At 45.3% G+C, this 26,827-nt stretch overlaps 1 protein-coding gene across 1 annotated transcript; it reads left to right on the top strand.

Annotated features, from left to right (window-relative positions):
• The first annotated feature begins 1,366 nt into the window (after positions 1-1,366).
• On the top strand, positions 1,367-26,736 carry LOC129840749 (cyclin-dependent kinase 15). Its single transcript, XM_055908901.1, has 13 exons — positions 1,367-1,849; positions 8,433-8,464; positions 12,362-12,502; positions 13,166-13,260; positions 15,116-15,195; positions 15,395-15,552; positions 15,716-15,839; positions 16,217-16,337; positions 17,453-17,546; positions 17,897-17,960; positions 21,984-22,032; positions 23,345-23,487; positions 25,696-26,736. The coding sequence occupies exons 1-13, from the start codon at positions 1,804-1,806 to the stop codon at positions 25,809-25,811; spliced, it is 1,263 nt and encodes a 420-aa protein (XP_055764876.1). The 5' UTR covers positions 1,367-1,803; the 3' UTR covers positions 25,812-26,736.
• Positions 26,737-26,827: the final 91 nt, after the last annotated feature.

Genomic DNA, 26,827 nt, shown 5'->3' with positions numbered 1-26,827 from the left:
TCCCACTCCTCTTTCTATTCTGGTTAGAGCCAGTTTGCGCTGTTCTGTGAAGGGAGTAGTACACAGCGTTGTATGAGATCTTCAGTTTCTTGGCAATTTCTCGTATGGAATAGCCTTCATTTCTCAGAACAAGAATAGACTGACAAGTTTCAGAAGAAAGTTCTTTGTTTCTGGCCATTTTGAGCCTGTAATCGAACCCACAAATTCTGATACTCCAGATACTCAACTAGTCTAATGAAGGCCAGTTTTATTGCTTCTTCAATCAGAAAAACAATATTCAGCTGCGCTAACATAATTGCAAAAGGGTTTTCTAATGATCAATTAGCCTTTTAAAATTATAAACTTGGATTAGCTAACACAACGTGCCATTGAAACACAGGAGTGATGGTTGCTGATAATGGGCCTCTGTACGCCTATGTAGATATTCCATAAATAAACCGTTTCCAGCTACAATAGTCATTTACAATATTAACAATGTTTACGCTGTATTTCTGATCAATTTTATGTTATTTTAATGGACAACATTTTTTGCTTTTCTTTCAAAAACAAGGAAATTTCTAAGTGATCCCAAACCTTTGAACGGTAGTGTATATTTTTGGCATATTTTAGCATAGATGCTAATATGCATCTACTGTTATAGTGTGAATGAGTCAATGTTCTTTTCTCATACTCTTTTGGGACTGAATCTGACTCTTAGTTCACGAGAAGATTTTTTATGATTATTCTAAGCATTATCATTACAAAATCCAAACTTAACATGGTTCATCGTGGTAATGTCTGCGATGACCCTACAACGTTTCGAGTTGATAAGCCATTGTGAAGTGGATTAACAAAGGATTTATTTTGTAATTGGACATGGTCAAATCTGATTTCCTGATTGATCAATACCTCAGCCATCTCTTAACCAACCAAGCGTTTCTCAAACTAAGTTAAGTGATGCACCATGGGCCTATATACCAAACTTGGTGTTCTGTGGACTTATGGGTCATGAGAATACGTTTTTCAGGTTTTCCAAAATGTCCAAGATGGAGGAAAATCTATCCTGATGGACCTTATGGGTCCTTGACGCAAATTTGTTCAGCATGAGGAAGGACAGCTACATTTCAAGTCTCTAGGTCAAACAGGTCGGCGAATATTTAAGTGGGTTTAAGTGAGACTACTGGCCAATTGGTGCCTTTCCTTTTGACCAAGTAACTCACGGCCTCTAGTTTCTGTGTGCCAAATTAGATGTGTTTTTTTTAACCAATCTATGCTTGAGTTATTGTAATGAAGGTGATCAAAAGCGTGGCTCACTTCTGCCCCCAGGAGCCCACAGTACACGCACACATTAGTGACTCCCTGAACACAATGCTCAAGCTCCAACCTTTCAAAACACACCAGCAGCCCCGGCTCTCTCCTCCACTGAGAGCTCATTGGGCAGTGTCTCCTATCTGACGCCGCTGATTGGCTATTGAATGTTGTCTCCCAGGCAGCAGAGGAACTGGCAGCAGGAGGAGACAGGGAGAAAGGAGGGAGAGAGAGGGAGGATACGCTCATATCATGAGAGGGAGAGAGCAAAACAGAGAGAGCAATAGAGGAGGCAAGAGCACCTTCAGGCAGAAGGAGGAAGGAGGGAGAAGGAAAAATAGGAAAATCCTGTCTGTGCTGCTAAAGCTGTTTACATCCTAGGTTTCTGAAGACAAGGAGGGGCTGTGACTGAGGTGAGAGTGCTGCTGGAGCTGGGTCCAGTTCTAAGGATGCCCGGGGTGTAAGTGAGGTTCTATAGCGGTTCCACAGCACCACCAGGCAGGAACCAACACTGGGATGCAGAACCTACGACATGCAGCCACGGAGGCTTTCCATCGCCTGGGTGAGTATCAGTCGAACCTACCCTCCCTAGAAACAGTACCACACTGACTCCAGTCGGGTTAGGGGATCGAACAGTGCTTGCTCAAGCTTCCTCATACCCACAAACAGTATTTACGGAGTTCTCGTTGGTATTAACCTGCTATGCTTATTGTGTTCCATCTTTGTACTATGCCAGATTCCAAGATACACATGCATGGGGAAGGTACTGTATGTTACCTAGGGAACACAATGCCTAACTTGTTGGCATGACAACTATCCTTACACACTCTTCAGGTAATGACAGGCAGCAGCTCGTTAACAGGGTCGGGTGTTGTAGCGTGGTATGTTGCCGTGTTCCAGGGAATAGGGCACCCCTAGGGACCGGACTATTCCAAGTGTCAGTAGCTTGGCACGGACTGGCAAGTTATACTGCCGATCTGCAGGTGCAGCTAGGAAGCCCACGGCTTATTGAATAAAGCATAAAAATGCTGATGAGCAGAGGGGCTGTGTCGCTCCCTAAGTAGGAGAGAAGACATGTGAGGGGTGATGAGAGGAGGAGAGGCAGCCCCAGCGGGAGCAGAGGGGTGTTTTGCTCGCTAAGTGGGAGAGGAAAGGGGTGAGGAGAGAGGTGAAGGATGAGGTAAGAAGATGTGTTTTTCTCCCTGAGTGGAAGAGAAGATGGTAACCCACATCTCCCCCATGGTGGGTGCAGGTTGTCAGGGGGAGGGAAGGTAGACAGCTAAGGCATCAAGGTGCAGGTGGTTCCAGTTCCTAGGGGGGAGGTTGGTTGTCAGGGGGGATGGGTACTGGGTAGATATAGTGCTGTTATACAGTCAGGGTAGTTATAGTGCTGTTATACAGTCAGGGTAGTTATAGTGCTGTTATACACTCAGGGTAGTTATAGTGCTGTTATACAGTCAGGGTAGTTATAGTGCTGTTATACACTCAGGGTAGTTATAGTGCTGTTATAGAATCAGGGTAGATATAGTGCTGTTATACACTCAGGGTAGTTATAGTGCTGTTATACACTCAGGGTAGTTATAGTGCTGTTATACAGTCAGGGTAGATATAGTGCTGTTATACACTCAGGGTAGTTATAGTGCTGTTATACAGTCAGGGTAGTTATAGTGCTGTTATACACTCAGGGTAGTTATAGTGCTGTTATACACTCAGGGTAGTTATAGTGCTGTTATACACTCAGGGTAGATATAGTGCTGTTATACACTCAGGGTAGATATAGTGCTGTTATACACTCAGGGTAGTTATAGTGCTGTTATACACTCAGGGTAGTTATAGTGTTGTTATACACTCAGGGTAGTTATAGTGCTGTTATACAGTCAGGGTAGTTATAGTGCTGTTATACAGTCAGGGTAGCTATAGTGCTGTTATACACTCAGGGTAGTTATAGTGCTGTTATAGAATCAGGGTAGATATAGTGCTGTTATACACTCAGGGTAGTTATAGTGCTGTTATACACTCAGGGTAGTTATAGTGCTGTTATACACTCAGGGTAGTTATAGTGCTGTTATACACTCAGGGTAGTTATAGTGCTGTTATACACTCAGGGTAGTTATAGTGCTGTTATAGAATCAGGGTAGATATAGTGCTGTTATACACTCAGGGTAGTTATAGTGCTGTTATACACTCAGGGTAGTTATAGTGCTGTTATACAGTCAGGGTAGTTATAGTGCTGTTATAGAATCAGGGTAGTTATAGTGCTGTTATAGAATCAGGGTAGTTATAGTGCTGTTATACACTCAGGGTAGTTATAGTGCTGTTATACAGTCATGGTAGTTATAGTGCTGTTATACAGTCATGGTAGTTATAGTGCTGTTATACAGTCAGGGTAGTTATAGTGCTGTTATACAGTCAGGGTAGTTATAGTGCTGTTATAAAATCAGGGTAGTTATAGTGCTGTTATACAGTCAGGGTAGTTATAGTGCTGTTATACACTCAGGGTAGTTATAGTGCTGTTATAGAATCAGGGTAGATATAGTGCTGTTATACACTCAGGGTAGTTATAGTGCTGTTATACACTCAGGGTAGATATAGTGCTGTTATACAGTCAGGGTAGCTATAGTGCTGTTATACACTCAGGGTAGTTATAGTGCTGTTATACAGTCAGGGTAGTTATAGTGCTGTTATACACTCAGGGTAGTTATAGTGCTGTTATACACTCAGGGTAGTTATAGTGCTGTTATACACTCAGGGTAGTTATAGTGCTGTTATACACTCAGGGTAGTTATAGTGCTGTTATAGAATCAGGGTAGCTATAGTGCTGTTATACACTCAGGGTAGATATAGTGCTGTTATACACTCAGGGTAGTTATAGTGCTGTTATACACTCAGGGTAGTTATAGTGCTGTTATACACTCAGGGTAGTTATAGTGCTGTTATACACTCAGGGTAGATATAGTGCTGTTATACAGTCAGGGTAGTTATAGTGCTGTTATACACTCAGGGTAGTTATAGTGCTGTTATACACTCAGGGTAGTTATAGTGCTGTTATACACTCAGGGTAGATATAGTGCTGTTATACAGTCAGGGTAGTTATAGTGCTGTTATACACTCAGGGTAGTTATAGTGCTGTTATACACTCAGGGTAGATATAGTGCTGTTATACACTCAGGGTAGTTATAGTGCTGTTATACACTCAGGGTAGATATAGTGCTGTTATACACTCAGGGTAGTTATAGTGCTGTTATACACTCAGGGTAGATATAATGTTATAGAGCTGGGGAAGCAGGATGCAGGTGGTTCTGTAGACGGAGATGAATAATTCATCATCTCACAGCAGCAGTGTAAACAAAATAAAGTAAGTGCTCTGTAGTCCTCTAAAAAACTCAGGGCAAATCTGTTAGGGTCACTGCCAATTCAAATGCAATGGCACGTCCTCCAACCAGTTTTTCCGCCACATTGGTTGTGTGTGGTTTGAATCGCAACTATGCTAAGTGATTTTGTTATTGGCTGTCCTTTCTGTGTACAATGTTCCTCTCTCTTGCCCTGTCAGTTTGAACAAGGAAATTGTTGTTTTCTCTAATCTGAAGAGACTCGGATGTGCTTTGCACATTTCTGTCAAAGAGAGAGATCTGGTATCAGGAGGATGTACAGCGGCTTGGCCTGGGAGCATATCTCACAGGATGTCCAAACGAGCGCCTATCTCTATGCTATTCAGAGAGGCTGATAGTATGTTTGTACACTAGGCTGCTAGTACACTGCTTCTACACATGACCGCAAGTTTACTCGTGTCTTGAATCATTACTTACTTGTACCATTTTCCATGTATCCCACACAACACAGTATGATAGTACGCCAGAGGTAAGATTATAGAAGGAAAGTGCCAAGGCCAAAGCTCCAGTGTAGGCTAACCTATAAGACTGGCTACGAGGGGGACACGCCACCGGGCATTCCAGTTCCAATAGAGCTCAGAGGAAATAGTATAAGAGCATCAATGACACGTCGACTCCCCCCAAAAATGCCTCAACCTCAATTCGTTGAGGAGTGGGTTCTTGAAGAATCCAATCTGTGTTTGTGTGCTTTTTCCGCTTCGCTCTCTCTCTCTGACACATCTCATCCCCTCCTCAAACCCCCACTCCCCCCTGGGTGAGTTGGACAATAGGCAACGTTGCACTTTTTGTGAACCCCTCAAGCTGTACCTGTATGGTGTCCATCTTTGTGATGTCTATCTGTATCTGTCTGGTAGACCTGGCTGGAGGGCTACAGCGGCTCGGTCCGGTGCACATATGCCTGCCTGGCACTGAGGCCCCCCAGGCTGCTCCCAGTGGGTAGTGGATTAACCAGCTGCCTGGAGGCTGCCTGCCTGCCTGCCTGTGACAACTGTCCACCTCCAATAGTTACGTCCCACTCTACTCTGCTCTGTTCTGCCTCAGGAATACTGATGAGGGCTATCTGTATGTACGGGTCTGTATTAGGGCGAGATAGAGGGATAGGAATGGACGGAGGAGGGTAGGTGGTGAATGGTGGGCTCGGCTCGGAGTGTGATGGAGCATGAGCGACTGTCTCTCTGTGCCTCCATCTCTCCTCCATAAATAACCCTGACTGCAGTGACGTGCTGTACCAAGGCAGAGCTAGTAGCAATAATATAATATCCTAACCTAGAAGTGGTGAGAGGGTAAAACATACCACTCCACACACAGCCTCTCCATGGGTCCCTAACATAAAAATAGTCCTATGCCATAGAAATAGAATCCCTAGAACAGTCATAGAACCTCAGACCATGACATCATTGACATTGATGCCCCTTTTTCTCCCCAATTTCATGATGTCCAATTGGTTGTTACAGTCTTGTCCCATTGCTGCAACTACGGACTCGGGTGAGGCGAAGGTCGAGACCCATGCGTCTTCTGAAACGGGACCCTACCAAGCCACACTGCTTCTTGACACACTGCTCGCTGAACCCAGAAGCCAGCCACACCAATGTGTCGGAGGAAACACCGAACTGGTGACCGCAATCAGCTGGCAGGCACCCAGCCTGCCACAAGGAGTCGCTAGAGCATGATGGGACAAGGACATCTCGGCCGGCCAAACCCTCCCGTTACCCGGACGACGCTGGGCCAATTGTGTGCCGCCTCATGGGTCTCCCGGGTCACGGCCGGCTGTGACACAGCGTGGCATCGAAGCAGGATCTGTAGTGACGCCTCAAGCACTACGATGCAGTACCTTATACCGCTGCACCACTCGGGAGGCCTCCGTTCTAGGAATTCTATTTCTATGGTGCCTACATTACCTCACCTCAGTCCAATGCCCTTCAGTCAGAGTCATACCAGAACATCCCTACCCCAGGATGTCTGCTACTATACTGCTCAGATCATGACCTCCGTTTCCTGGTTTGCATTCCTAGTTTCTACCCAATCTAATTATAACTTGACTTTGTCCATGGCTGCACATGCTGAGCCAAGAGGAGTTGTAGTTAGTTGGAAAAGGCAATGTGCCAGCTGTACTGTATTCTTCCAAGTTGAACATATTTAGACTGGAACATATTTGTATGGGTTTAATTATCCAATGTGTCAATTTATAGATATGGCTTTTATATGAACAACAACATACATTTATACCCTCAATAATTTCCCATATCAAATTGATATTATCAATTATTGACAAACAATTATAGTTTTATATTACTGTATTCTATTCTGTTTACATACTACATGTGTTGCTATACAGAGAATAAGGCTTTCTGTAAAGCCTATTGTTATTGAAGTAAGCAGCCCTAAAGGTAATGTCTTGTCTGGATGGGTAGAGCGATGTCTTCCCATTTGGAAGATAAGGAGCAGTCATGTTTCTGCAAACTTTGACTGTCGCTTATGAGAAAGAGCTACCGACCCAGACTCCTCTCCAAGTTCTCTCTCTCTCTCGGTCATTGTATCTCTTTCTTGCTGTCTCTCTCCCCGTCTATCTGTGTCTCTCTCTGTGTCTCTCTCTGTCACTCCGTGTCTCTCTCCAAGTCTCTGTGTCTCTCTCTGTGTCTCTCTCTGTGTCTCTCTCCAAGTCTCTCTTTGTCTCTGTCTCTCTGTGTCTCTGTCTCTCTGTCTATCTGTCTCTCTCTTCCCAACTTATATCATCATCACCACTCACATGTCACACGCACACATTTTCATCTCTTTCTCCTGTCACTCGTTCTCTCCCTCCTGATCCTCTCCTTCCTTCCCTGCTACACTCCTCTCTAATTTGACATTTCTGCTCCACTCTTCACATTCCATTAGAATCTCCCAGCTACAGAATTGTACCACAGTGGACTTAATGTTAAATTCTATCTTCAGCTGAATTCAGGATTATAAAGCAACGATAACAGCAGTAGACATTGTAGCATCCTTGTAACACAGGATCTTAAAGTTTATGGTTTGGTCCAAATTGTTTGGTCCAAATGTTGTTTCCAAGTGTTCTATCCATGTGTTCCAACCATGTGTTCTATCCAAGTGTTCTAACCAAGTGTTCCAACCATGTGTTCTATCCAAGTTTTCTAACCAAGTCTTCCAACCATGTGTTCTATCCAAATGTTCTATCCAAGTTTTCTAACCAAGTCTTCCAACCATGTGTTCCAACCAAGTGCTCCAACCATGTGTTCTATCCAAGTGTTCTATCCAAGTTTTCTAACCAACTGTTCCAACCATGTGTTCCAACCAAGTGTTCTAACCAAGTGTTCTAACCAAGTGCTCTATCCAAGTGTTCCAACCATGTGTTCTATCCAAGTTTTCTAACCAAGTGTTCCAACCATGTGTTCTATCCAAGTTTTCTAACCAAGTTTTCTAACCATGTGTTCTATACATGTGTTCTATACATGTGTTCTATCCAAGTGTTCTATCCAAGTGTCCTATCCAAGTGTTCTATCCAAGTGTTCTATCCAAGTGTCCTATCCAAGTGTCCTATCCAAGTGTTCTATCCAAGTGTTCTATCCAAGTGTTCTAACCAAGTTTTCTAACGAAGTGTTATTTCCAAGTGTTCCAACCATGTGTTCTATCCAAGTGTTCTATCCTAGTGTTCTAACCATGTGTTCTATCCATGTGTTCCATCCAAGAGTTCTGTCCTAGTGTTCTAACCAGTGTTCTATCCAAGAGTTCATGCTTTCTGTCTTTTGTTCCTGGCAGGTCTGAAGCAAAGACAGCTGGGATATGAGGAGGTAAGATACCCTGTGTTATTGTCTCTGACTGAAACACTTACGAAAGACTATTTTTAAGGGTCAGATTCAAGAGTTTGAGACAAGAGTTTGAGACAGTTAGACGTACTTTGTTGTTCCCTCTCTCTGGCGTCCTCCGTCCCGCCTGGGGAGAGAGAAGATGAAAAGAATAGTCAACACTGCCCCCTGCTGGAGAGAGAGAGAGAGAGAGAGAGAGAGAGAGAGAGAGAGAGAGAGAGAGAGAGAGAGAGAGAGAGAGAGAGAGAGAGAGAGAGAGAGAGAGAGAGAGAGAGAGAGAGAGAGAGAGAGAGAGAGAGAGAGAGAGAGAGAGAGAGAGAGAGAGAGAGAGAGAGAGAGAGAGAGAGAGAGAGAGAGAGAGAGAGAGAGAGAGAGAGAGAGAGAGAGAGAGAGAGAGAGAGAGAGAGAGAGAGAGAGTCATGTTGGAGAGGATTTTATTTCAAGGGCCATTAAGTCCTGTCTCCTCCCCATAGCGGAAAGAGCACCGTGAGATTCTACATTATACGTCTCTGAAAAGAAAGTGAGACAAAAATAACCTTGCCTCCCCTCTGAGCTCTACATTCAACTCTGTCCTGTTGTAACGGTCCTGACCTGTTTTATGTTGTTTTTGTATGTGTTTAGGTCAGGGCATGTGTTTTGGGTGGGCAGTCTATGTTATCTGTTTCTATGTTGGTTTTGGTTGCCTGGTATGGCTCTTAATTAGAGGCAGGTGTTTTGCGTTCTCCTCTAATTAAGAGTCATATTTAGGTAGGGTGTTCTCACTGTTTGTTTGTGGGTGATTGTCTCCTGTGTCTGTGTCGATGTTACACCATACGGGAATGTTTCGGTTTGTTCGTGCGTTTATGTAGTCTGTTCCTGTGTCAGCGTGCTTCGTATATTTGTAAGTTCGTTTGTTCAGGTCTGTCTACATCGTTTTGTTATTTTGTTAGTTATATCAAGTATAGTTCGTTTTCGTCTTTGTCTGTTTTGTTTATTTAATAAATCATCATGTATTCACAACCCGCTGCGCCTTGGCTCGATCACTACTCCACCTCTTCTTATGAAGAGAGAGAGGAACTCCGTAACACCTGTCCTCTACTACTAAAACTGTAATTATACTCTGTATGGAGCTAATTCCCATTTGCTGCTGCCCTACATGGACCACTCAGCACTCCCAAAAAGCATCATTATGTGGTGGTACTAACTGCCCTGTTTCCTCCGAAACCTGCACAGAAATGTTTTGTACTGTATGCAGTTAAGAAAATGTTTGAGGGGAAATAACCTGTTTTAGGAAAATGGGGAAAGTCAACCACAGAGAATAAAATCTGTTAGTGGTTCAGATTGGCAGGTTATGGCGACTCTGTGGGAGACTGTTTTCACACGCTGGTCTCTCCTCTCACGCGCAATCCTCCTCAGTCCTCACACCTCGCCCTCATACAGGCTGGAATGGATCTGGAGCTCGCTGGTGTTAGGCCTCAAGCTGTGTTTTCGCCACTTCAACACTTTCTGGAGGGGCGGAGGAGCAATGAGCGATGGCGGTTGAGAGATAATTGAGGAATTCTATCAATCACTCGCTGTATTATATTCGGAATGCCCCATGCACATATTTGGGATTCCATTGAATGAAATCCAAGAGAGGAAGACAGGGGAGAAGCCTCCGGTGGTGTGTAGAGGAAATGAGACAGAACCCCTTCCCCCTCCACCAACCCTTAAATGGAACAGAAATAGAATGTTCATTCGTATAAAAAAACTCAAATTAGATTTCCCTCTATGAGTTCCTCTCTTTACACACACAAACACAGGCGCACACCGTGACACACTCGTCGTCTCTTCTTCAGCTTGTGCTGACTTGAATGGACACTGTTGTTCAAATTAGGTCGAGTTCCATGGTGTTTCTCTGCTACTGGGATAGGGAGGGGGTCATGGGACTGTGCTATTGGAGCCAGACTCATGCTAGTCATATGAGCTTCAGCGCCAACCCACCGCACCGAAAACAGGAAAGAAAGAGACAGAGAGAGGGGGGAGAGAGAAAGTTTCTAGGAAGTGAGAGAGGAAGGAGAGGAAGATGGAGGATTTGAGATGGAGGGTCAGGGCCATGGCTGCTGTGTGTGTCCGGAGTTGCTGCTGGTGCTGTGTTGAGGTCGAAGAAGATGGAGAAAGAGGGAAGGAGGAGGGGAGGGAGGAGGAGCAAGAGGAGGAGGAAATGGAGGAGCCCCCATCTCCCAAGAGCAGGAGTGTCGTGTCCTTACCATCTGCTGAGGTAGCAGTGAGTGTGTGTGTGTGTCTGATTCTGCAGGCTTGGTTAGGGTGATGGCTGGTGCCACTGTGTTATTACTGTCAGTGTCGTTGGACACTAACACTGAGTGTCATGATGTCAACGTTGTCGTGTCTTTAGTGATATCTCTCTGTCTGTCAGTGTGCCCTGTGCACACATCAAACAGGATCGGTGAAACGCTCCCGACGGGGAGTTCACTCTCGGAAAACGCCGCTACCTTACATTTACATTTAGATTTTAGTCATTTAGCAGACGCTCTTATCCAGAGCGACTTACAGTAGAGTGCATACATTTTATTACATTTTTACATACTGAGACAAGGATATCCCTACCGGCCAAACCCTCCCTAACCCGGACGACGCTATGCCAATTGTGCGTCGCCCCACGGACCTCCCGGTTGCGGCCGGCTGCGACAGAGCCTGGGCGCGAACCCTGCCCAGCCTGGGCGCGAACCCAGAGACTCTGGTGGCGCAGATAGCACTGCGATGCAGTGCCCTAGACCACTGCGCCACCCAGGAGGCTACCTCCGCATTGACAGTGACCTTTTCTCTCGGGGTAGCCAGGGATTCTTTCAGCTAGCTTGTAAGTTTTTGTTTTTATGCCAAAGTTGTAAACAAAGCTGGTGGGTAATGTATTCTAGCTGATTAGCTGCAAGATGGCCAGTTACAATAATAGATGTGTCATCACAACAGCAGGCTGCCTGTCTCTCTAGGCCCTGGAGGGATGCGAGCTCTTTCTCTTCGCCCACGCCTGTCCACAACATTCAGAGAATCCACAACACACATTCTGCTGTGTCTAACAAATGTATTTTGGGAAAAGGTGCCGTCGACAGGAACAGAGGAAAGCAATTCCATTGAATAGCGTAGACCCTGACGGTGGTGGATGACGTTCCCATGGGACATCACAGGCCTCTGTATCAGCACAGCTCACGTTGAAACGTCCTGTACTCTACTGTGACTTTCACACTGAGTACACCAAACATTAGTGTTTGGTGTACTCCCCGTTATCCCTCAGAACAGCCTCAATTTGTCTGGACATGGACTCTACAAGGTGTCAGAAGCGATCCACAGGGATGCTGGCCCATGTTGACTCTAAGGCTTCCCACAGTTGTGTCAAGTTGGCTGGATATCCTTTCGGGGGTGGACCATTTTTGATACACACGGGAACTTGCAGTTCTCGACACTGCGCCTGGCACCTACTACCATATCCCCGGTCAAAGGCAATTCAATATTTTGTCTTGCCGATTCACCCTCTGAATGGCACACATACACAATCCTTGTCTCAATTGTCTCAAGGATTATAAATCCTTCTTTAACCTGTCTCCTCCCCTTCATCTACACTGACATCAATAAGGGATCAAAGCTTTCACCTGGATTCACCTGGTCAGTATATGTCATGGAAAGAGCAGGTGTTCTTAATGTTTTGTATGCTCAGTGTTCACTGTATCTTTCATCGTGTTAGCTACAGTTGGTGGGGAGGCTGAGAAACTTTTCAACCCATAACAGTCTCCTCTTGTGTCTGTCTTTCTGTCTCTCTCTCTCTCTCTCTCGTCTGCCATGTGTTAACTTGCATCCACCACTCTCTCTCTCCTGTCTGTCTCTCTCTTCTCTCTTCTTAAACCTGGCCAGTTGGATGAGGCAGACCCGTCCTACTCCAAGCCCCAGCCTCACTGGTTCCACACGCTGCAGGTCCGCAGGCTGACGGTCCAGAGAGGACGCAGCAACAGTGACCCTATGGGGGGAAAGAGTTTTGATCAGGACTTCCAATGGGTGAGCACTGGGAAGGTTAGCCTGGTCCCAGATCTGTTATCAAATCACATTTTATTGGTCACATACACATGGGTAGCAGATGTTATTGCGGGTGTAGCAAAATGCTTGTGCTTCTAGTTCCGACAGTGCAGCAATATCAACAAGTAATCTAACAATTCCCCAACAACTACCTAATACACACAAATCTAAGTAAAGGGATGAAATAATAATATGTATATATAAATATATGGACGAGCGATGGCCGAGCGGCATAGGCAAGATGCAATAGATGGTATAAAATACAGTTTATACATATGAGATGAGTAGTGCAAGATATGTAAACATCATTATTAAAGTGGTATTAATAAAGTGACTAGTGGTCCATTTATTAAAGTGGCCAATGATTTCAAATCTGTATTTTGGCAGCAGCCTCTGTGTTAGTAATGTCTGTTTAACAGTCTGATGGCCTTGAGATAGAAGCTATTTTTCAGTCTCTCGGTCCCCGCTTTGACACACCTGTATGATTACTATGGTGTGTGACAATGACTTTAGAATTTGGCAAGATAGTACAAACAGATCTGGAATGTACCTGCAGTTACCTCACTCTGTCAGTATGAAGATGTACTGTAAATGTTTGAGGTCGGCACCTTACCCCACCTAACACATTTGTGTCCGTCCTCACAGAAAACAGGCCTACAGTTTGGCACAGCTAACTCCTACCTGAACCTGGAGAAGATAGGGGAGGGGACATATGCTACAGTCTACAAGGGAATCAGCCGGTCAGTATCAATCAATCAATCAATCAGTTGTCCTCAAGTGCTTATGCAGTAACCCGACCTTGACCCCAAAGAGCAAGCGGAGTCAGTTTTGGTGCTATAAGCCAGACATTACCACAACTCAACACTGATGAACAGCTCAATAATTACATCACCCACCCTGATTACATCCAATAGGTCAATGTAGTCGTTCGTATATGACCCATCTTTTACATTATCCCTACAAACTAAACCGCTATGTCAGCTGGTATTGATTTGAGTGGCCCTATTTGTCCCCTGTGCTGTTCGTTTGACGAAGGACAAGGTTTTTTTGTGAAGATCTATTGGACGGTTCTACGCTAACGAGCACAGAGCATATAAATCCTTTCACAGTGCTTTCACTTCATACGGTCAAACAGCACACAGCCGAGGCTGCCAGAGGTTACGTCACAGATAGAACAGATATTTCACCGGATGTATAGATGTGAAGCATCCGCTTGGCGTTTCCACTCACTACCAAATATGGTAGTGAGAGGAAGCCCACTGGCCAGCAGTGGGAGAAGATGGAACGAGATGGATTTTGGCCGACATTCTGCAAATGTTCTCATCGATTAAACATTTGATCTCAATACAGTTTATGGTTCCCAAAAGTATAATCTGTTACGAATAGAGTGGACTAAGTTTTGTAGACTTTACCCTTTGCCGAAGTTATAAAAAACTGCATTGTTTAGAAGGAGAATTGAGTTATTTAGTTATTGCACACGCCCACTTCACACAGTAGGCGTTTCCTAACGGAAATATGCAAATGTATGCTAGAACGTGACAATATGATCTTGTTAGCTTGTGCTTGGCTCTGCCCACCTCCTTGCTCCGCCCACTATGACTAATTTGTTCCCATTTAAAACGACAGGCTGTGGTCTGTCTTGCTTTAGTTATATAAATCTTTGGTGACGTTATGCTAGTGTTCAGGAAAGAGAGCTTTATTAACACATAAAGTCAGACTCCAGAAGACCAGGCAGAGAGCTTTATTAACTCATAAAGTCAGACTCCAGAAGACCAGGCAGAGAGCTTTATTAACTCATAAAGTCAGACTCCAGAAGACCAGGCAGAGAGCTTTATTAACTCATAAAGTCAGACTCCAGAAGACCAGGCAGAGAGCTTTATTAACTCATAAAGTCAGACTCCAGAAGACCAGGCAGAGAGCTTTATTAACACATAAAGTCAGACTCCAGAAGACCAGGCAGAGAGCTTTATTAACTCATAAAGTCAGACTCCAGAAGACCAGGCAGAGAGCTTTATTAACTCATAAAGTCAGACTCCAGAAGACCAGGCAGAGAGCTTTATTAACACATAAAGTCAGACTCCAGAAGACCAGGCAGAGAGCTTTATTAACTCATAAAGTCAGACTCCAGAAGACCAGGCAGAGAGCTTTATTAACTCATAAAGTCAGACTCCAGAAGACCAGGCAGAGAGCTTTATTAACTCATAAAGTCAGACTCCAGAAGACCAGGCAGAGAGCTTTATTAACTCATAAAGTCAGACTCCAGAAGACCAGGCAGAGAGCTTTATTAACTCATAAAGTCAGACTCCAGAAGACCAGGCAGAGAGCTGCCAAAAGCCACAGCTGCACTAAGATAAAGAGTTTTTCGGTCGGGTAGGAGATGTGATTTGATTGGTTGGCAGCAATGCAGAAATGGAAGGTGAGGTTCGTTTGAGTTTTTCATTGACATTTACTGAGGTCATGAATTGTATCTCTCCGTTATAAATTATAATAGATGACTGTATTTGCCTGTATTACTATATTTGCCTGTATCTTCTCACCATAACTGAGCTGCGGGGAGTTCACTCTCTCTGTTACTCTCCTCTCCTCTGCCCTCAGGATAAACGGGCACCTGGTGGCCTTGAAGGTGATCCGTATGAAGACTGAAGAAGGCGTGCCATTCACTGCCATCCGAGAGGGTGAGAGCTTTTCCAGGAGGCACATACTGTACATGCAGAACAGGATTGATACTTCTATGTCTCAGAGAACCCCCGGGAGAGGAGCTGAAGTGAAGTCATGTTAGCTTTAGCATGTTTAGGAGAATTGCACGTGCTTATCATATTCCATTTCCACTGTGAACAAAGTGAATTGGTATTAGCTCTGTGTCTGTCTGTCCAGCTTCCCTCCTAAAAGGCCTGAAACACGCCAACATTGTCCTGCTCCATGACATCATCCACACCAAAGAGGCACTCACATTTGTCTTTGAGTATGTACAAACAGACTTGGCTGAGTATATGAAGCAGCACCCAGGGGGCCTGCATTCCTACAATGCCAGGGTAAGTTCAATATTTCGATAAACAGAACCTCAACAAATACCATACCTTTTCCCTCTCACCCTAAAATCTGTCCTCTGCTCTTTCAATTGTTTGAATTGTTCACCATTGACCATACTCTTCCTGCATGTCTGTCTGTGTGTCTGTCTGTCTGTGTGCCCATCAGATCTTCATGTTCCAGCTGCTGCGGGGTCTGTCCTACATCCACGGTCGGAGGATCCTGCACCGGGACCTCAAACCCCAGAACCTGCTCATCAGCTACCTGGGGGAGCTCAAACTGGCTGACTTCGGTAAACCCAAACCCTAGCTTCATGTCCACATTCCGGTTCAACCCTAATCCTAGTCTGAATCACAACCCTAATCCTAGCTTCATGTCCAGATCCCAGTTCAACCCTAACCCACAACCCTAACCCTAGCCAACCCCTCCACACCCTCTGAAGTTCCTGCTAGTCCATTGTCCAACTCTGAAGAAGCCTATGGTGGCTTAAAAGTCAGGTACAGTCCCTAACCTAACCCACACATGTAACGTTAGCTCCACATGGTAGAACTCTGTTAATAACTCTCTTTCTAATGTGTTATTTGGTCTGTATACAGGTGGTGTTATGTCTATGTTATATGTGGTATTGTATTCATGTTATAACTATATGGATCCGTCTGTATTCACTAGGGCTGGCCCGGTCCAAGTCCATCCCGTGCCAGACCTATTCGTCTGAGGTGGTGACTCTGTGGTACCGGCCTCCTGATGTTCTCCTGGGTTCCACTGATTACTCCACTGCTCTGGACATCTGGTGAGTGGACTGGACATATCTGGACAGGGTCTGAACATCCTCCATAACCAACCACCCTGCAGGCAAGATTGCAATAACGTCATTTCAGTCAGCTTTTTCCCACTGGGCAGCCAGATCTGAACCCACCAGCACTGAACCAGAATAGCACCAGAATACCACTGGACCACACTGTTCTAGAGATGACATAACTACTTAGACCACTGTGTCATGGTGTTATCTAGACAACTGGGAGCTCGGGGAAAAAACGTGGTCAAATCATGACGTCGGTGATCTTCAGGTTGGAAAGTCAGAGCTCTAGAAAGATGCTTGAGTTTCCGACTTGGAGTTCCGGGTTGGATGACCGTTCAAAAAGATTTTCCCTAGTCGGAGCTGGGGTTTTTTCCCCGAGTTCCCAGTTGTCTTGAACGCACTGAAGTCGGAGATTTCCTAGTTCCCAGTTCCCAGCTGTTTTGAAGGCGGCATCAGTGGTGGTGTTAGAGTAGCTGTCATTAGTGTTGCCATTAGTACTCTCCTACAGAGTGAGTTACCTCAGGTTGGCTCAGAGAATGTTGCGTGTTCAGAAGAGTTTAACCTCTTGGCCTTCGTCTAACGATGTTTTGGTGCCATACTGAAAAACAAACGTTTAGAGTTGCTCTCCTAAGCAAAATATTATTTCCCCCCGGAGTTAAAGGAATTTTGTACTAATGAATAGCATAAGCGTTGGTATAAACCGTCCTGTGCATTAATGTTAATGATATCTGGGCAGGTTTCTATTTGACCTTTCCAAATAGGAGAGATTGGGACCACATGTTGTTTACGGACTTTGAATACAAAGAGAAATGTAGCAACAGGGTAGTAATTTAAAAGCAATGATCAAATGTGTTGGCCATAACCTAGGTATTTGCATTCGTGTTTTAATATTTTACCAAGGATACATTTTTGAATTCATCCTCTTTTTCTACGCTATGTTTTGCCCTCTATGAATAGATTTCTTAGGATACAAAACCTACCCTTAGTTTTTACCAAATTAGTTCACTTATTGTGCCGATTATGAGGTACTGAAGAATGATGTCCCGTCCTTCTCTCTCTTTTCACTGATTATTAAATGACTCTCTCAATCCTGTGTTGTCTTCCAGGGGAGCTGGTTGCATCTTCATTGAGATGCTCCAGGGGTCGCCAGCCTTTCCAGGGGTGGCAGACGTCTTTGAGCAGCTGCAGAAAATATGGGCTGTGAGTAGGATCCCCTTTCACTCTTTTCAATGGCATCACCCTCTCTACACTCTTGGGGGAAAATGTGCTATCTAGAACCTTAACGGGTTCTTCGGCTGTCCACATAGGAAAACCCTTTGAAGAACACTTTTTGGTTCCAGGAAGAACCTTTCTACGGCGGGTTCTTCATGGAACCCAAAAGGGTTCTACCTGGAATCCAAAAGAGTTCTACCTGGAACCAAAAAGGGGTTTTCCTATGGGGACAGACGAAGAACCCCTTTGGAAGCCTTTTTTACAAGAGTGTAGATCCATAAAAACTAGTAGAGATGACGGTTGATGGCTCACTCTGGACCCTTTCTGTCTGTCTGCAGGTCGTAGGGGTCCCGACTGAGGAGACGTGGCCAGGAGTGAACGAGCTGCCCAACTTCAGACCAGGTCAGAACTTCTTCATTCCTTTCATCCTCCTCCTCCCTCATGACCATTACAATAATCCAATCTATGTGCTGCTGAGAAAATACAGTCATTCCCATTGGATCAGAGAAGGGTCAGGGAGGGATTAGTTTGGGTAATCTACATTCTAATCTACACACTTAATAAAGCTTGACATAAACCACAGCAGACTAGACTCGTGGTTTGCTGTGTGGCTAATCCCTAACCACTAGGGGGCAGCAGAAGTCAATGAGATACATTTTTATTGTGGTTGTATGGGACTGTGGGTCTATTTGTCTATGGTACTACTTTTGCTTTCCAGACTCGTGGCATTTAAGACGGCGGTGGGAAGAGAGTACTTTAGCTCTTTCTAAAGCACTGTGGTTCAAGAGAGTTGAGATGCATGTGTGGCCGACAAACACACCTGCGAGAGGAGTCAGTGTGAAGGCTATGTGTGGGAGTTAACTCTTTGGTCTGAGAGAGAATGATGACAGGAACGAGGAAGACCTTCAAATGGACCTCCAGACTGTGTGGGTTTGGACAGAGCTCTACTCCTCTGACTCGCCTATGCTGATCTCTCACTTTCACCTTGTAAACCATGCTCAACGACACCATACCCAGCTGTGTGTGCTTGTCAGTCTTTTATACTCTTCCATCCATCCCTGAGATTGAAACGTCATGCTGAGTTGAACCTGAGTCAGCCTGTCTTCCCACTCTTCCAGTAATGGGCTACAAAGGGAATTCGAGGGTGACATATTTCACAGCTGACTGTGTGTGTGTGTGTGTGTGTGTGTGTGTGTGTGTGTGTGTGTGTGTGTGTGTGTGTGTGTGTGTGTGTGTGTGTGTGTGTGTGTGTGTGTGTGTGTGTGTGTGTGTGTGTGTGTGTGTGTGTGTGTGTGTTGCGCTGCAGTTGCAGAAAATATACTATACTATACCACACAAGTATAGTAAGCAAACAAACATTTGACCAACTGGGGACATTTTGTTAGTCCCCACAAGTTAAAATGCTATTCCTAGGGGGTTTAGGGTTAAGGTTAGAATTAGTGTTAGAGTTAGGAGCTAGGACTAAGGTTAGATTTTGGGGTTAGGGGTTAGGGAAAATAGCATTTTGAAGGACTGAAATTTGTGTCCCCACAAGGTTAGTTATACAAGAGTGTGTGTGTGTGTGTGTGTGTGTGTGTGTGTGTGCGTGCGTGTGTGCATGCGTGTGTTGCGCTGCAGCTGCAGAAAATATGGGTTACTCTCTGGCTCTGCTAATTCCTCCCCTACTAGACCCATAGGAATTCAAAACCTCCGACTGTTAAAGTCTTAAAGTTCCTCAGCAAACATTAATAAATAAACATAAGATTCATAAATGCTGAATAAATGCATAGATTAATCTCCAAACTACACAGTGGGTCCTGTCTGCGCTGCCCCATGTAGTTCAATAAGGGCTCTGACATTGGTTGGGGGTGATAAGATGGGCTAGTAGAAAGGTCTGGCAGTATAGAAGAGAACGTTCTGTATAAAATATGTGTAACGCAAACAGAGCGGTGAGGTTGGGAGATGAGAAGACAGACAAGACAGGCAGATGCTTGTACACACTGGAATATGTGAGCAGAGTGGAGCTGGAGCGGAGCGTGCCCAATTTGACTGGAGTGTGGAGCGAGATTCTCAAAGGCTGGAGCGTCGGTCTTCTCGCCCGCTCCAATTTCGCTCCCGTAGCGCTCACTTTACGAGCTCAGGGAACGCCCGCCTCTGCATGCGTTTGTAGTCTACTTGTGTGCTGCTATTGCCCCATGCTATGGCTACTGTCACGGAGTTCCCTCAATATTTTCATAAAGAAACTGATAAAACACACAGGTGCTAAATCAAGGTGACTTACAAAGAGGATTTCCAAGAGCAAGAGAGGAAGTACGAGGATTTAGAATCATTGTGGAATCTGAAAAGACACGTATCCCAAAAGCATGCTATATGCACATGCTAAAAGAAAGGAAATAGGTGGGTAGATAACTAAGTGTGTCATTGTAGCAAAGTATTTATGAACTTAAACGTTTTGTTCATTTTCGTTCTATTATCTATACAATAGGCCATAATTGATTTTGGCCCAATAGGCCTGTTATATTCCCACGTTCAAGGAGCTTTCCGTTTTCATTTTGTAATTTTGCCTTAAAAAACCTTTAAGCCTACCAATAGAAGAAAAAAAACACAACTCGTCATCTCTGCCCAACCTGGCACGAATGGCCAAAAGGGTGTTTAGCATCCCCAATTGTTCTGCGATTGTGGAGAGGATTTTCTCCCGCTGCTGACCGGCTCTCCAGGCACCATCGCCTGAAACCACAGACTGGCCAAACTCATGTTTCTAAAAAGGTTTTCATTTTTTGTTTAATTTGTATTTCATTCGAAGTCGCAGCCTATATGCACAATTTATAGACTATAATGATTTACTACAACAAAATGTTGTTTAAATGCTGAGCACTTTATGTCCCTACCAGCCTATTGTGTCGCACTCACAAATGCTTCACAATGTATTTCTTTGTAGGCTATAGCCTTGAAATCATTGAAATAATATAGGCAAAATAATTCATTTTTGTTCCCTCTTAGGCTTCCTGTCTGGCTTCTGACCTATTTATAGTGTTTATATGCTGTTTAATATGACATTCTTACATTCACCTTTCCATGTTTATTCAAATACTTGGTTTGGTTTTAATACTTAAAAAACAATTGGTTGGTCCAGGTCGTCACACAAATAGATGGGTGTTGGTTAAAATGGGATTTTAATGAATGGAGCTAATTTGGTGTGGCTTCTTTTTTCTCCCTGTGAGCCCGGAGCGGTTTTTAGCTGAGCAGTATGAAAGCCCATGGAGCGTTAGAGCAGTGTGCAAGCACCAACTCCGCGCACACACACACACACACACACACACACACACACACACACACACACACACACACACACACACACACACACACACACACACACACACACACACACACACACACACACACACACACACACACACACACACACACACACAGGCAAGAGGGTGAGCCAGACAGCTTTCTCTGCCTTGTCTGTGTGGGGGGGTGGGGGGGGGGCAATCTGGGCATGAAGGATGGCTGGACTTAGAACCTCTGTGTCTGACAGCTATAGACTCAAACATATTGTACCAATCTGCTGTGTTTGGGGTAGAGAACGAGCTGACATAGGGGGAAAACAGCAGTGTGGGGGCGGGGGGAAGGTGTGTGTGTGTGTGGGAGCGGGTGCAGGCGTGCGTGCGTGTGCACATGCACGTTACTGTGGTGTTTTAGGACACCCATGTTGGATGTCCTTGTGTGGGCATGACCCTAGGTATCTCCTCCTCTCCCCCTCTCTCCCTCCTGGCTAGCTCCCTACCTGGCCCCCTGACTGCTGCTGGCACCGCTGGGCCTCTCCAGATGTGGGAGCTGAATGGACCAATAGATAAAGGCCTGGGCAGCATTCAGCAGGGCAGAGCGGGTGGCCAGCACAGAAGAGGGAGAGGCCAAGAAGGGAAGAGGGAAAATATTGGGAAAATATTCCTTCAGTGACCTGACTGGCCAGGGGAAAGTGATAGCTAGCCCGTACTATAGAGAATGCCTGTCTAAAAATGTGTGTTTGTTTATGCTCCGTTGCGCCCTGCAGGAGAGACTGAGCACATACATTTCTGTTTCAAAAAATGTGTTTTTATTTTCAAACAGTTTAATCTCCACGGTTGACTATTAATTCATCATGGAGCATCGGGGCTGTCCAAAGCACCGGCTATCCAACCGTTAAAACTCTACGCCAGGGCCCAGAAACCACAAATTGCGATCAGTAGTGCCAAAGCATGTTTCACTTAGTCTGGCCGCCAGGATACCATAGCTGTAGCATTAATCATCAAAGAGAACAAGGCCTACTTCACCGTAAGTTTACACAGATATTTGTTTTTTAGTGTCCTGTGGGCTGACTGTTCCATCTTGCCTGCCTTTGCAGCCATAGTTGCAGGCCAAACATTTCCTAACTAACCTGCTTGTGCTGTTCTCTTCCTACAGAATGGTTTCAACCATGTGAGCCCCAGCAATTCAGGAATGTTTGGAAAAGGTGCGGTGAAATCAGTTTGCTCAGTGTTCTGTCAGAACTATGTGAATGTGTTTTAATATGTCTTGCAGATTAGTTACATTATACAAACATGCACAAGTTATCTCAGCAACCTGCAAATGTGAACATTCGCTCCAGTATATAAGTTACTGTAAAGGTAGAGTTTGGATACATGTGTACATAGTGTAGGGTATGGAACTACTCCGTTTTGGACGGCCGTGTGTGTTTGCCCATTCCATTGCCTCCGGCTGGGGAGGGGGAGGTGAGGGTGGTCCAGAGGTGGGCAGTTAGCCCTGTGGTAACAGGAGATTCTTTGTCTGGCCAGGCGCGTCTCCCCCCTCCTCCCGCCTACCTCCCCCTTTCTCCCCCTTCCTCCCAACATGATGACATCTGACCCAACACAGCTCTGCTCCTGTACCAGCCCACAGGGGGGCCAGACACACACACACGGGCACACACACACACACACACACACACACACAGTCGGGTTATGGGAGAGAGAGGATGTCTGGAGTAGTCTCTGACTCGCTGTCATAACAAATATGAGACCCACTCAACAGTCTATAACACATTAATGCAGTCTAGTCTGAAAAAAATCACACTGCAATAGGGAAACACATTACTAAGAATATGGATCTAATGGATTTAAATGAGAGACAGTGAATAAGGGAGAGACAGAGAGAGAGAGAACGGGAGATAAGAAAGAGAGAATCCTCATGGTCATCAACAAAGTCAGTCCTGCTGCACAGCACGAGAGAGAGGGGGGGGGGGGAGAGAGAGAGAGAGAGAGAGACGGGTGTTTGAGCGAGACTCAGGGGAGTTATGGTGTGATTTTTAATGCAGGTCTTTTCAAGATGGATGAATGGGAGTCCATCTCTCCCCCTCCGCCCATCTCCTCCCCCGCCCATCCCCTCTCCCCCGCCCATCTCCCCCTCTCTCTCTTGTTCTAGCCATGGATTTAATTAACTAGACCCCCTGTTGGGACCAAACACTCTTTTCTCCAAATACATGGACACTGTCAGAAAAACACACACAGAAATAGCAGATAATTACATTGTGAAATAAAAGTTGCTTCGGTAGGACAGCGAGGAGGCACACAAAGCGCGAGCTATGCACGCCAGTAGGGAAAATTGACTTGAATTAATGTAAATGCCTGAGAAGTGTAGCTGGGTTGTTGTTTTATGACTAATAGCTATGGATGTAAAATAATTTACATAAAGTATGTGTATCTATTGGGGGTTGTCCGTCAGTGTGTGTGTGTGTGTGTGTGTGTGTGTGTGTGTATCTCTTATAGTCCCCTCTGCTCCCCCCTCAGACTGTCCCAGTTGCCCTATAAGACAGAGGACCTGGCCCAGCAGATTCTGATGACCATCCCACGAGACCGCATCTCGGCCCAGGATGCACTGCAGCACCCCTATTTCAACACGCTACCGCCCCCCATCATGCAGCTACGAGACAGTGAGTGTATGTGTGGGTGTGTGTCACTACACCTCAGTAAAACCCATAACATATCAATCTATCTATGCAATAAGAATGTGTGTTTTGTCACCGCAACAACAGTCACGTGATGCGTAATGTGGTGTGTGTGTGTGTGTGTTTGTCTGTCTGTGTGTGTGTGTGTGTACACATGTGGGAGATTAAGCATGTGCTTGTACGTGTGCGTGCGTATTCATGTGCATATATTTCTCTCCTCTGATTCCCCCCATCAATATTCTCTGTTTTTCCCTCCCAGTGAGAAAGATTGGCACTCCGTTGCAATAAACTCCAGTGCAGTTTGTCACTTAAACAGTCTACCCATCCGACGCATGATTAAAGACACGAGCTTCCTACTGTGAGCACAGATGGTTCCTTTGAAAAGATCAGACTGTCTCCACAGCTCTCGGGTGGCTAAATATATATATATCAGGAAAATGCATGTATAAGTAAGCAAAGTTGCATTTGAAGTCTCTCTCCACCTGTCTGTCTATCGCGCTGACAGTCTGCCTGGTTTGGTTTAAACATAGATGTGTTTTTCAAGGCCATAGAAATAATATTCAGTGAACAGAAGAAGAGTACAGGGAGTACTAGGATAGATATTAGTGAAATGGAGGAATGTATTAGATAGGAACAAAGCCCAATTGGATACAGTGTCTGATATGGTCGAGCAGTAGGCTTCCCGCTGAATGTGTCCTACACACACATGCTGGCAGATGCACGCCCAGGAGCACACACACACACACACACACACACACACACACACACACACACACACACACACACACACACACACACAGTCTTGTGCAGCTAACCTTGTGAGGACATGCAATTCAGTCCCATTCAAAATCCTATTTTCCTTAACCCCTAACCCGTACTCTAACTCAAAAACCTAACCTTAACCCTAAACCTAACCCTTACGCCTAACCCTAGCTCCTAACCCTAACCCAAACTCCTAACCCTAACCCTAGCCCTAACTCTAGCTCCTATCCCTAACCCTAGCTACTAACCCTAACCCTAGCTCCTAACCCTAACCCTAGATCCTAACGCTAAACCTAAACTTAACCCTTACTCCTAACCCTAACCCTAGCTCCTGCCAACGTCTTGACACTCCTAACCCTAGCTCCTAACGCTAAACCTAACCCTTACTCCTAACCCTAACCCTAGCTCCTAACCCTAACCCTAGCTCCTAACGCTAAACCTAACCCTTACTCCTAACCCTAACCCTAGCTCCTGCCAACGTCTTGACACTCCTAACCCTAATTCTAATAATAATTTTAACCTTAACCCCAAACCCCCTAGAAATAGCATTTGACCTTGTGGGGGACCAGCAAAATGTCCCCAGTATACTATCCCCACAAGTATAGTTAAACACGTCCACACACACACACACACACACACACACACACACACACACACACACACACACACACACACACACACACACACACACACACACACACACAGACACAAAGACACACACTCTGCTCTTTCGATAATGAGCCATCATTACTGCTACTACTCCGCATAGCATCCCAGACAGAGAGAAGAGGCAGTAGGGGAGAGACATCAATGAACAGAGCGGAGAAGGAGAATACGGAGCGAGAGCGGCAACTGAGAGAAAGAGAGCGACTAAGAAGTGAAAGAGCGTGGGGAGAGAATGTTCTCTCCAGGATGAACAAACGTATTTTAATGATGCCATGTCTCGGCAGGGCAGAAGTGAGAAGGCCTAGAAGCAGACTAGTAGTAATGAGTAGCCCTTTTACCTTCACACAATGTGTCACAATATAACTGGAGCAGTGGCGAGCAGCAGCAAGTGTTGAGAAGAGAAGTCATTGTAGTTGTTAGGGGTGGGGCTCTAGCTGGACTGTGACCACACCCAACTTTGATCGCGTCCCAGCTAGTAGCCAGTAAGTCTGAAAGGGGGGCGTGGTGGTGTTTGGGTTCTAAGCTGCCATGATCGGTATCTGTCAGACCAACTGCCCTATGAGGCTTCTCTAGGAGTCAGTGTGGGAGATGTTTATCTTTTTGTTGCGGTTGGTGAAGTGGCCGAGTAACTTTTTCACCTGACTTTATAACGATGTGAAGCCGAAAAAGTTGCCTGTCTCTCTCTCTCTCTCTCTCTCTCTCTCTCTCTCTCTCCCTCTGTATCTGTCTCTCTCTCTACCCCCTCTACCTCCTCCGCTCTCACAGCTGTATCAGTCTTCAAGGTCCCCGGAGTGAGGCTGGAGACCGAGGTGAAGGATATCTTCAGTCCCAGTCGACGGATCAGACCGTCCCAGATGGTTCCCTTGGCTAAGTGCTGGTGATAATGGACCTCTACCCTCCCTGGGCTTGGCCCCTACCCCCAGGTGCCCCAGCCCTGCCTGCAGGCTAGACCACCATCTGATCAAGATGGAGAGGCATGAGGCTTCACACACACAACACTTACCTACACCACCAGCGTCCTCCATCAACCTCTGCTCTTGACTCCCACCCAGCATTCCTCAGTCAGAGTTCCCATGTTGTAAGAAGACAGGAGAGAAGAGGGAGGGGTTGAATGTTACCTGGTATATCACATATTAGATGACGTCAGAAGTACTGTATATACTCTATATCTGAGACCCGATGTCTGTTGTTGGTGGCAACGGAAAGCTCCGCAACGTCTAAGAGAACTGTCAGGAAGCTCAGAACTCCTTAACACCTTCCTCCTGCTAAACCACCTCCTCCTGCTTCCTCCTCTTGCTTCCTCCTCCTGCTTCCTCCTCCTCCTCGGCTGGTTTACCTCTTCCTCCTCTTCCTCCTCATCCCTCTCCTTCTCAGAGCGTCTTCTTGGACTCACTATGCTCTCTCTGCATCCTCCTAAATGTACACTGAGATTCAATGATGACGATGAGTTAGTTTTGCAGATGAGTTTTTTATTTCGTACTGCCAAAACATGCATATATTATATACCTCTTATGTTAAATCAGGTCCTTGTGGACCATGATTGTTTTTTTGCACAGCATGCAGGTGGGTATCCCTGCAACAGAATGACTGTGACGGTTGTGTGTACACTGTAATTAATGTTGCATTGTACCATGGAGCTTCCTCATTAACACCCCATATAGCGTATTTTTCATTCGGCAATCTTGTGATGTCCACTCTTCAATTGTACTATACTTGGGTGCAGCTTGCTTTTTAAATGTGCGTGTGTGTGTTTTCGTGAGAATGAGTGAAGGAGTGTGTGAGTCAATAAATGTTGCAGTAATGGGATTGTGTGTTATTTTCTGATATATACATATAGAACTGCCTGCAGGTCTACATATCATATTTCATTTGTTGTCTTCTCTTACAAGCTACACTA

This window comes from Salvelinus fontinalis, chromosome 41 (assembly GCF_029448725.1).
Source record: "Salvelinus fontinalis isolate EN_2023a chromosome 41, ASM2944872v1, whole genome shotgun sequence".
NCBI classification, from domain to species: Eukaryota; Metazoa; Chordata; class Actinopteri; order Salmoniformes; family Salmonidae; genus Salvelinus; species Salvelinus fontinalis.
The sequence above is the reverse complement of the archived record's forward strand: the minus strand, read 5'-3'. Positions and strand labels throughout refer to the sequence as shown.